Source organism: Talpa europaea (assembly GCF_964194135.1).
Source record: "Talpa europaea genome assembly, chromosome: 4".
In the NCBI taxonomy this organism is placed as follows: domain Eukaryota; kingdom Metazoa; phylum Chordata; class Mammalia; order Eulipotyphla; family Talpidae; genus Talpa; species Talpa europaea.
In genome coordinates, this window is record NC_140070.1 from 39,765,689 (window position 1) to 39,777,720 (window position 12,032).

General features: G+C 34.0%; 1 protein-coding gene and 1 pseudogene across 2 annotated transcripts in view; both read left to right on the top strand.

Moving 5' to 3' along the window:
* Positions 1-12,032, top strand: part of TEX15 (testis expressed 15, meiosis and synapsis associated) — a gene marked incomplete at its 3' end in the record, with an annotated part of 50,894 nt that overhangs the window by 18,900 nt on the left and 19,962 nt on the right. The window contains exons 3-5 of the mRNA XM_084231049.1: positions 5,633-5,870; positions 8,589-8,735; positions 9,945-10,107. Coding sequence (XP_084087175.1) covers positions 5,633-5,870; positions 8,589-8,735; positions 9,945-10,107 — 548 coding nt within the window. The remainder of the gene's footprint in view (positions 1-5,632; positions 5,871-8,588; positions 8,736-9,944; positions 10,108-12,032) is intronic.
* Positions 3,454-4,326, top strand: LOC311170006 (small ribosomal subunit protein uS2-like; annotated as a pseudogene). Its single transcript has one exon. The product of its transcript is annotated as a small ribosomal subunit protein uS2-like (transcript).

Sequence of the window (12,032 nt, forward strand, 5' to 3'; positions counted from 1 at the left end):
AAAATAAATATTAAAAAAAAATGTGCAGAGTCTATAGTAAGTATGCTGCTCATGTGTTTCTTCACTGATGAATGCTGCTGGGGTTGTTTACAGAGTAGGTCACTAGAAACTAGTCATTCCTGCTGCTTGTTTGTCTGATACCACTAACCCCTGCTTTTCTTCCCTGTTCCTAGTAGTATATAGTATGTCTCAGCTTTGCTTGTCTCTTGTTGAGGTGAAACCAAAGCAGGTCCTTTGCGTGTAGCGTCTGAAGGGGTTAGGAAGCTGGTCACACCTCCCTTTCACTTTCCCAGCAAGGAAAATTCTTCCTGGGGAGTTCCCTATTGGCACTGAGCAATACCAGCTTGGTGAGCTGTATGATCCAGGCAAAAGGAAACTGTTCTTCCTTCCCTTTTACTGTAGTTAATCTCCAGTTTTTGTTCCATGTTGCTCAACTTCCTTAAGTGGACTATAGAGCTTTCCCAGTGTTTTTGTGCATAGATAACTACCTAGTTATTGATCTCTTATGAGACCAGAGGCTAGGGTCTCCTACACCACCATCTTTGTTATTTTACCACCCTTAAATAAAGAATTTCTTATTTAATCTTTCTTAAATCCCACATACTCATAGCTTTCTGTGTTTCAATTCATATGTTGCACTTTCTGCCAGCTTGACAGTGATTTGAAAATAAATTTCCTTTCAAGTGCTCCAAAGCAAATAACTTTATTTTCTTTAACTGTATAGTTTCATTTCCTCCTCTAGTCATCCCTAATAACTAAACAGTGTTCTTTTGTTTCCAGTTAAACTTGGAAATAGGATACTTCCAGTGCTTCATTTACTCAACAAAAAGCTGTTTATTACCTACTTAATACAAATTATTTTGCAACCCATCCTGTATAATGTAATTAACTATAATATAGGCAATCCTTTTTTTTTTTTTTTTGTGGGACCCTCGGCGGCGGCTGGGGAACAAACTGGCGCTGCAGAGGCTGCAAGCAGCCTCGAAGCCCAGCACTCAACCTCTGAGCCACCAGGGGAGGCCCCGTAGGCAATCCTTTTGAGGCATTTATAGCTTATACTCTGTTGTAGTTGGTTTTAGTACATAGACATCATGATCATACAGATAGTCTTCCAAAGATATCTAAGAACTAATCTTGTTTTTTACACTCTTTCTTGTACTATGCTTATTTATATATAACTTGTCTACCTGTGTGAGTTTTGTTATATAATTCTTTTTTTTTTTAAAGATTTATTTATTTATTTATTTATACAAGCACTGGGTACAGTCAGAAGCGCAGGAGGGTGAGAGCATTCACCAGAGTCAGAGCGGGGAACAGAACAGGCAGACTAACAAAGAAATATACTGCTGAGGGGAGCAGCAGGCACGGCAGGAGAGGTCTGCACGCCATGTGGGAACCTCGCCAGTGGCCAGGGATCAAACCGGCACTGCAGAGGCTGCGGGCAGCTTCGCAGCCCAGCGCTCAACCACTGCGCCACCAGGGGAGGCCCTGTTACATAATTCTTTTAAGCTTGTTTACTTAATGTTTAATAAGATAATGGTTAAAAAAGAACAACCCACAACGAAGAATATATCTACATATTTAATGTGAGTGTTGAGTTGATTTTGAGCTTGACAATCCAAAACTTAAGGTATATTTAAGGTTCAGTACCTGACAAATTTTGATAGTTATTCTTTTTTTTAGATTTATTTATTTATGCATACAGGAGCTAGGGTACAAGCCAGAGGCGTGGGCGGTGAAAGGATTCACCAGAGACAGAGTAGGGAACAGAACAGGCAGATTGACCAAAGTACACTGCTGAGGGGAGCAGTGGGAGAATCAGGAGAGATCTGCTGCGCCATGTGGGTAGCTCCCTGGCTGGCCGAGAATCGAACTCATGCTGCAGTGGCTGTGGATATCTTCATAGGTTGCGTCTTAACCTTGCACCACCAGGGAGGCCTGATGGTTATTCTTTATTGGTATTGCTGCATGATACTATTTTGGGGATATTATTCTAAACTCATGTATTTTTTAATATTTAAGGTAATATAAATATTCTGTTAATGTAGAGTCTGATGGGCATTAATGTCTTTTGTAATAGAGAGTAGGTCTTCATATTATTGTATTAAATTTCACTATAAACACAAAAGACCGGTTTCATTTTACCTTTGTAAAGGAAATCTTGAAACTCACAACTTAAGTCATTTAACAAGCTAGCGAGAACCTACAATCTGAATACCTTTGAAAAATCAGCCTTGAGGTGGGGGGAAGCAAATATTGTTTAAAAATGAACAATGATGTAAAAAATTAACAAAAAATTTTAAAAAAGAAAAGTCACCTTTTACAAAACTTTTCAAACTTAAAAATAATTCATAGAATTATTAGGGCTAATAATTATTAGGGCTAACTTTTTTGCTCATTTTTATTATCTAAATCATATATCATTGCTAGTGTTTTTCTAAATGTACAGCTATATTCTTATCAATACGAAACTCTACCAGGAATATTTCCAACTTTAATTATATAGGTTTTCGGAACTCTGTTATTATTATATTTTTTCATTCTACTCATTCCCTTAAGAGGATATAATGTTTATCCAGTAAGATGACTAGGGAACACAAAAAATTATTTGGCCTAAGATGTCAGTGATGCCAGTGACATGAAACTGAAATGTCAGTTTGACGTGAAACTCTTCTCTAGGATTTACATTGTACATCTTTTATTTATTACAATGTACCTTCACCTACACCTTTTCATGTGTGATGTAACCTTACAACAGTATACTTTGATTTTCCTCCCACCCATCCATCCTTTGTGTTTTAGTGTTTACATGTGTTTTAGTATTTACATGTGGGAATTCTTTGAAGGCATTGTTTTAGAAAGTTAATGTTTGTCCAGATACTAAGAAAAACTGAGAAATTGGGAAGATAGAGAAAGTGTAATTCCATGAGAACTAAATCTTAATGATCAACATGGAGATCTTAGTGGTTCATGGAATCAACTGATAGCAAGTAAAAAGCAGGAAATGATGACATGTGAAGTTGAAAGTTAAGGTTGACATTTCCTGGAACTAAGGAGGGAAGTGGTCATATCTAATCAGTTGGTCTTGCTTATGGCTGTTGCCATGTGTTTTGTAGCCCTGTCTACAGTTAGAGTTGTTCTTAAAAAATACATACAATACTATGATAATGTACATGGTATACTTTATACAAATTCTGTAAGTAATATATGGGGAAATAAGAAATATGGCAGCCCCTCCTTACCTTCAGGGGATATGTTCCAAGACCCCCAGTGGATGCCTGAAAGTACAGCTAGTACTATACCCCATATATTCTTTATTTGTTAATATAAATACAGGTATGTCTATGATAGTTTAGTTTATAAATTAGGCACAGCCTTTTCCATGCAACCTAGAGAGGGGTCCATACTGCATTGTTCCAGATTTCCATAGTAAGTTAAAGGGAAACTTTCACAATGTCCAGAGCCCTTGATGTCCTGTAAATGAAGGAAGAGGATGTCCTCATATTCCTTTTAGTAGGAACCCAAGGTGGCACCAACCTTTACTTCCAAATAGAACAATACATTTACAAATAGAAAAGTGATGGCATCTACCTCATAATATTTGTGAAGAGTCTGGAGGAAACCCTGTGGCTTCTAGCATTGTTGCCATTGAAAACCTGGCTGTTGTCAGTGTCATATCCTCCAGAAATACTGGCTGGTAAGCTGTGCTCAGGTTTGCTGCTGGCGCTGGAGAACTGCTTTTCCCTACTTCACTCCTGATACCTTCACTGTAACTAGATTCAGACAGCTTTCCAAGAACCAAGACTTACAGTGGTTACTGATCCCAGAGCTGACCACCGACCTTTCACAGAGGCATCTTATGTTAACCTGCCTACCATTGCTATGTGTAACACAGACTCTCCTATGTGCTATGTGGACATTGCCATCCCCTGCAATAACAAGGGAATTCACTCAGTGGATCTCATTTGCTGGGTACAGCTGAGAATTTCTATACATGTGTGGCACCATCTCCCAAAAATACCTATGGTGGGTCATGCCTGATCCCTGCTTCTACAGAGATCCTGAAGAAACTGAAAAGTAAGAGCAGGTTGCTACTTAAAAAGGCCATGACCAAGGAGTAATTTCAGGCTGAATGGATTCCTCTAGCTCCTGAGTTTACTGCTACTCTACCTGAGGTTGCAGGTTTGATCTAAAGGCATGCAAGTGTACTCTGGGCCCACCCAGTGGTTCCCTACTAAAGACTGGAGTGAATAGCCTGCGACTGAAGACTGGGCTGCAGCTCCCATGGCTCAGGACTCTGAATGGATAGGACCAACCACTGAGTAGTCTTTAAGCTGTTCTTCCAGACTCTTAAACAGAAAAGGGAGATAAGGTTAATGGAAAATGGTTTCTAAACATTGAAAAAAAAATTTTAATGGGCACTGTAAGAGATTAACAAAAACTAGTAACAAAATGTGGATTGTAACAATATACAATAATAAAAGTTATGTGGCCTCTCTGCCTCAGAAGATCTTAATTGTGTATATATTTTTGAACCATGGGTGACTAACATTGCAGAAAGTGGAACCATGGGTAATGGGGTGGGGGTGGGAGGATACCATATTGGTAGCATGTAGTTTTCAAGAACTCTTTTTCCTTTTGTGGTATACACATTATTCTCTAGGTTCTGTTAGTTCTCCATTATTTATAATCATATGACATCACGCTTCTTTCCTAGTGATTGAACTTCGGTTTTATCACCTGGTGTGGCAGTTGCTGCTGCTGCTATTCCTAAGCAAGCCATATAGAACTCCCTATCTGGGGAGGGAGGAGCAAAAAAAAAAAAACAAAACTTACATCTTATCTACCAATTTTAAGGGAGAGATGTTTTACTTGTTTAATTAGTTCTTGCTATGGAAAATAGTCAAAATTTTAAGAATATCTACACTTCAGGTTACAATCTCTTCTGTTTCATAGTTTTACTACTAAGGTAGGAGTCTATGATCAAATCCTAGTTTGTTTCTGCCAGCTGCTATCTAGATCCTTTAGGAATGATAATGACCTTAATAATTGAACATACATGTATATGTAGGTATCTGATTTTCATTATCTTCATATATATATATAGGTATAGATATAGTATTTATGAGAAATGCACATCCTTTCCATCGTAACACATAATACATCTAAGTAAGCACTTGAGCTGTGGAACCAAATAGAAGTTGTAATTTCAATTTGTCACTTTGCTACTTTGGCAAGTTTTAACTTTTTGAACCTCATATTCCTCATCAACATTAAAATAATAACAATAGCAACTCAGTTTTGGGGAAGTTGAGAACAATATGATTAATATGCATGTAAAAGTTAAGTCTAAACAGTGCTGGACATATTAGCAGCATGCAGGAAATATTAGCCATTTTTATTATAATCACTGACCTATATAGAATGCAGTCCATAATTCTGGAGTAGTTATCTAGATACTTCTTGAATTCCTTCCTTAGATGGTATTCAGCATAACTTATTACCATTGGATAGTTTCACCTCTGAATATAATCCTGTTGCTTTATCTCTATAGAAAGCTGAAATGTTTGTCTTCTCCTTGACAGTTCTGCTGAGATTCTCATGTAACTACACACTATTTGTTTTGCTTTAGGTCAGAGATGCGTGAGAGTGGAAGACATGGCAGAGAACTTGAAGAACATTTCTGCTTTTTAGCACTTCCTCAAAGTGATGTGACTGACATATATCGGAATGGGATATGTACCAAAGCATCTTCATTGAAGATTTTAGGAAATCCCCTTCTTGGAATTTATGTATTTAGACATGTTGATGTTGCCTTGAATTATGCTCATAGTAGAAGCATTACTGTAGAGAGTATAGTAATTTTTAAGGTAGGTAGCATAGAATAAATATTATACTCAGCTTGCCTTAAAATGACCTGAACATTTTCCTTTCAGTGTTTTGTTCTGTTTTATTCTTTAGGGATAGAAACCAAACATACAGTGTTTGCTATGTAACTTATTAAATTGTACAAACTCAAGGTAATGATTCGTGTTTTTAAATTGTATTAGACAAATAAATAATAGTTATATCTATTACTGTCACTATCATTTGAAATTTTCCTTTATTTCTGACTCTAATTGGCTATGCAGCATAATACAAAGTTTCAAGTGGGCAAAGGCAGATTTTTTCATCTTTTTCTCCCATGTATATTTTTTCCTGTCTTAATTGACTGCCTTTTTTCTTTTGTTCAGAATGTGCTTAACGTTAGCTTGTTTTAAACGCCCTTTGGTTATAATAATTATGACTTAGGCTAAGATTACTCAACTCAATTCTTCATATTAGTGACTAGTAGTATTCAATGTTAATTCTTAATTTTCATAATTTTGCATGTGTTCTATGCCAGATGTTAACATTGGGTGAAACAGGGTAAAAGCATACAAGACCTTTGAATTATTTTTGTAATTTTTCTGAAAGTCTAAAATTATTCAGAATTGAAAAACTAAATTTTATAGTTTGATCTTAGGCATCAACAGGTAAATTAGTTAAGATATACTTTTTGGCTAATTGTAGCTTTGCCATTACTACCAAAATCCCAGTAGGTAGGCATGATTCAAAAGTATTACTTCTGATTTTAGAAAGTTTGAAACATTGTAACAAGCTCCCGAAAGCCCATTAATGAGCACAGATAATTTTTTGTATATCAGTAAGTAGTCTTCTGTTCATGTACATGGATATGCATTTATAATTATAATGTTGCTTTACATATTTTATAATTTGCTTTCTGAAACTGATTATAGCAGGTATTTTCCATGCCATTAAACAAATAATCTGTAATAATCTTTTGAATGACTGTATAGTATTCTGCTATACAACTCTGCCATAAACTTGCATATCAAACTTTTTAATATTGAATATTTTATTTGGTTTTTGTTTTTATACCTTTAAATATTACTTTGATCATCCTTGTAGTTTCATTTTTACACACACTGATGATTATTTGCTAAGAACTAATTGATTAATTCTTTGGTGTCAATTAGGAGTGAAAGATGTGTGCTTCACTTTTATAGTTTTCATATGTAATGTCCAGTTGCTCTGAGAGAGGTTGTACTAATTGATACTTCTTTGCACAGTGGGTATGCATATCTCAACACTCTAACTATGTATTATGCCTTTTTATTCATGTTTCCAGTCTAATATGTGATAATTTCTCATTGTTGGTTCAGTTTTTTCATAGTTATTGCTGAGTTAAAGTGTAATCTGCATGTATTCATTGACTATTTAATGAATTTGCCTATTAATATTCTTTACCGGTTCCTTACTCATTTTCTTTTTATTTCTAGTTTACAACCATTATCAATTCATTAAAACATATCTTGAGGTCTAGATTTTTCCCTATATAATGTTTTATTTAATATTTTAATTTTTTAATAATTGTTTTATTTGGGAATAAATTTACAGAAAAGTTACTAAAGTATTACAGATATTCCTATATATAATTCACCAAGCTTTCCCTGATGTTAACATTTCATGTAAACAAGGCTTATTTGTCAAAATTAAAAAACTAATACTGTACTCATCAGTTATATTTCAACCAATAAATAAGTAGTAACAAAATATGAAGAAACTGGCATTGGTACAATACTACTAATTAAATTACAAGCTTTATTTGACTTTTGTCAATTTTTCCATTCATATTTTTTCTTTCACTGTCCATGTGGAGGGTACCACATTATTTTTAGTATTTTAATTTTGAATGACTGTATTAACGTATTTTAAAAACTAATAAAATTGCTGACTTTAGATAAGTTGTGTGCTTAATTTGCATATTAATTGAACTCCCACTTGTTTTTTATCACTTAACTGTTTATTGGGTTTTTTTTAAATCTTGTACTCATTTGGTTTTGATAGGTAGAAGTTTTAGAATATCTTAGAATAAATTGTATGTTTTGTGTTCATAGTTTCTTGGCATATGTGCTTAGATAAGAATTCTTTAATATTAAATAAATGTTTGCGTGTATTTCTTTAAATTGTTTTCATTACTTAAGTAATTTCCTTAGTATTTATTTTGTTTTGTAAATTAAGGAATTTAATTCTTTTAGTTCTTTGACATCATTTATTAAACTGTTTTTGCTTCACTTCTATTACAAGTGGTACTTTTAATGTTGTGCTATAACTTTATACATGCTTGGACTTATTTCTGGACTGACTTCATTGTTTCTTTCCTCTATTTTTTGGTGTGGTATGAACAGTCTTTTCAAAAGTATTTAATAGCTGGAAAGTACAAGTCACCTGTCCTATTTTATCATTCTCCGTGGCCAAAAATTCTTTTCAATATTTTCTGGGCTGTTGTTTTTCAGTCTTCCAGCTAGATCTTTTGACTAGAATTCTTTCCTACAAATCCATTTTCTGGTTCAGTTTAAGGTGGAATTGATGTAATATTAAGTCATCCAATTCATCTGGGACACAGATTATCTCTCTGTTTGTATTTCTTATGCTCTAAAGAGAGTTAACTTTGCTTTTTTGTTCAAAATAGGAGATTTTCAAAGTGTTTATGGTGTATTTTCATGGACCTTTTTGTCTTTCTTGTTTGTTTGGGTTTTTTTTAGGTTCTCTTTGGCAAAGTAAAGAAAATTCAGCCTTCAGTGGACAAAAACAAAATTTCTTTGGATCCTTCTCCTAACTTTGATTGCCATATGTCAAGAACTATACCTTCTCTGAAAGATACCATTGAGCTACAAGCCTACAGTTCAGTAGTATGTTAACTTTTTGGTTTCATTTCACTACTTGACGGTCACATGCTTCATATTGTAGGACTCGAGATCTAAAATGACCTACCAAAATATTAAATGCAAATTGTTTTTAATTCATCAATGAAATAATAATTTAGTGAAGCTGTTTTAATGTGATCTTGGAATGTTAGTAAAGCTTCTAGTTTTACATTTAACTTTGTACAGGGTACAGTGGCTGTGTTTATTTATATATTCCATAGATTAATTCTTAACTTACAAAGCATACCAACTTCTCTATTAAAAAAGGCTATCTTGAAATGTTATTGGTCCTTTGTCCTTTGCAAAAAGAGAAAAGCCGTATATATTAATCATTGGGTAAAAACAGTAGTTTTCTATGTTGCTGAGACAATGAAATAGATCTTTAATCTTATTCTAAAGAAGTTAAATTATGTGATACATATCATATATTCATATAATGCTGAAATTAAAAATCTTCTAGAAATACATATGTGCTCTCACATGTAAAATGAAACTATTTTTATTTTTCTGAATAACTTTGCCTGCCAAAGAAAGTACAGTATAGGGCCTCCCCAGTGGCACAGCGGGTTGAGTGCAGCGCTGTGAAGCTGTCCGCAGCCTCTGCAGTGCAGCCTCTGCAGCGCCGGTTCAATTCCCGACTCAGCCAGGGAGAAACCCACATGGCCTGGCAGACCTCTCCTGCCTTGCCCGCTGCTCCCCTCAGCAGTGTCTTCGGCCCATCTGCCTGTTCTGCTCCCCACTCTGTCTCTGGTGAGTTCTCTCACCGTCCCACGCCTCTGACCTGTGCCCCAGTTCTTGTATAAATAAATAAAATCTTTGAAAAAAAGAAAGTACAGTATAGTGGTTCACAGCATATGTAAAACATTGAACTTTTAATGGGAAAATCTTATTTAAAAACATTGTGAAAAAAATTTTAAAAATTCAAAACAGTATAGATCAAGTAAAATGTTATATATACAAATAAATAAAAATATAACATCTGTTTTTGCTGATGTTGGTAGCTTACTAAAGAAAATGTGGTGGGGAAAAAAATTCACATATCTTCCCCAAAACTCAGGTTGGAGAAAAGGAGACATGTGAAAGCAAATGAATAAATAACATCATGCAATTTATATAGGCTTTTTTTTAATATGAGCTTACTCAGGTACATCAATGTAAACAATAATGTAAAAATAATCTTTCTTTATCTTTCAGGTATACTTGTATGAATACAATGTTCTTTCAAAACCAGTAGATAAACCTAGGCACTGTCTTCCATATGCAATAGTAACAGTAAAATTTATTGGTCAAAAAATGGATAATGGACACCTTATGACATCTTTAAGATTCCTCTCAACAGGATTTCCTAAAAGGGCTGGTAAGATACTTACATTATTCTACTTAGTAGCATTTGTTCTGGTCTTACAACTTCTGAATATTATTTTAAAGATATGTGATATGTGAAGATGTATTATTTTTAATTTATGTTAATCTCTAAGTGCTTTACTTATTTTTGAGTTTATATATTTAGAATTATACTATAGGGTTTTTTGTAACTTCTTTTGGTCAGTATTATGTTTATGATTTCATGTTAATATGTATAACTATAGTTTATTCATTTTCATCCATCTGTATACAGTCACATTATTCTACTTTGTAACTATACATTGTTCTGCCCCTCTAGAGATATTTGGACAAGTCCTCGTTTTTGTATGCAGACATTTCTCTTTTAAATATTCATATGTCTCAGCATATGAAGTTTTTCTGTATGTATCTATCTACATCATAAATGTGCAACTTAATCTAGAGGTTATGTCACATAGTTTTCAAAAGTGTTTTTGTCCATTTGCATAATTCTTCTACATGCACTTTTTAAAAAATGTTTCTGCCAACTGTTAAATGTGATGTGTTACCATTATCAACTCAGAAAAAATTCTGTACCTCTTGTGTTTTGTTTTTCATTTTATATATATTTTACATCATTCTTCCTTTTTTGTGCAATGCATACTTTCTCCTTTCAGGTGTAGTCCCCACAAAATTCCCATCACCAATTCACCTGTACGCGATCACCATAGTTCCTTGTGTAAGAAGACATCCCCTCCCCATTTTGATCCCCTTCCCTCCCCCTCTCCTGCTGAGTGTCTCTGATTAATAGTTGCCTGTTAATTTTGTTTTTTAATTTATTATAATTTTTTTTCCTGATCCCTTATTCGGTTCCCCTACATTCCTCCTATGAGTGAAACCATCTGATATTTTTCTTTATCCTTCTGGCTTATTTCACTAACCATAATCCCTTCCAGCTCCATCCATGTTGCTGCTAATGAAAAACTGTATCCTTTAAAAGCTATTCTTTTCTCCTCATGTCTCCTAGTGTTACAGTGGATAAGTGACAATATCCATTAGTCACATGTGGCTATTTGAATTATTTAAATTTAAATTAAAATTTTAATAGCCCAATTGCATTTAAAGTGTGATAGTGCAAATAAAGAACACTTCCTATATGGTAGTAATTACTCTTGGGTGGTTTGCTTTATTGATTGCAGTTTCATTTTGTTACAGTTTCTTATAGAAGATGTTGGGTTTGTTTTCCACTTTCTATTTGTTATTTGGTGAGATTGCCAAAAATGTGAATAAATTTACTTATACAATGTAACCTAGTGATTAACGTTCTACTGCTTATAAGCTGTGATCCTTAGCAAATTACCTTTAATGTTCTTATTGATAAACTGAGAATGTTGTGGAGATGAAAGTACAGTAAATACTTTCAAAAACTGTGCCTGGAATCTAAACACTCTTGAAGTTTATTAATATTACATAGATATAGATATGCACTCACCAGACTTTCATGAAATTGCTATCATTAACCTTACGTGGTTTCTTTTCCCATGTTGGTGTGTATTACTGTATCTTAATCTTTGTAATAACTGCATAGCATTCTGTTTCTAAGGCATTTATTACAGCATAAGCAAATAATACTTTTACTGTTATAATTTTGATATGCTGTATTTACATAACCAGTCTTATATTGATAAACATTTAGGTTTCTAGTTTTCAGCATTCTTGGATTATTGAACTATAAAATTCTTATGACTTTGGTGTTTGTGCAAGTATATTAGAATAATAAATGAGCAAAAATGGATCTGAGGGGTATAGATTATTACACACTACATTTTAATGAATATCATTGGCTTACTTTCAAGGAAATTAGCATCAGTTTATGCACCCATGTAGAATGAAAGAGTGCTTACATCTGCAGAGTATTAATTATCCTTCAAATTCTTTGCCAATCTAAAAAATTCTCAT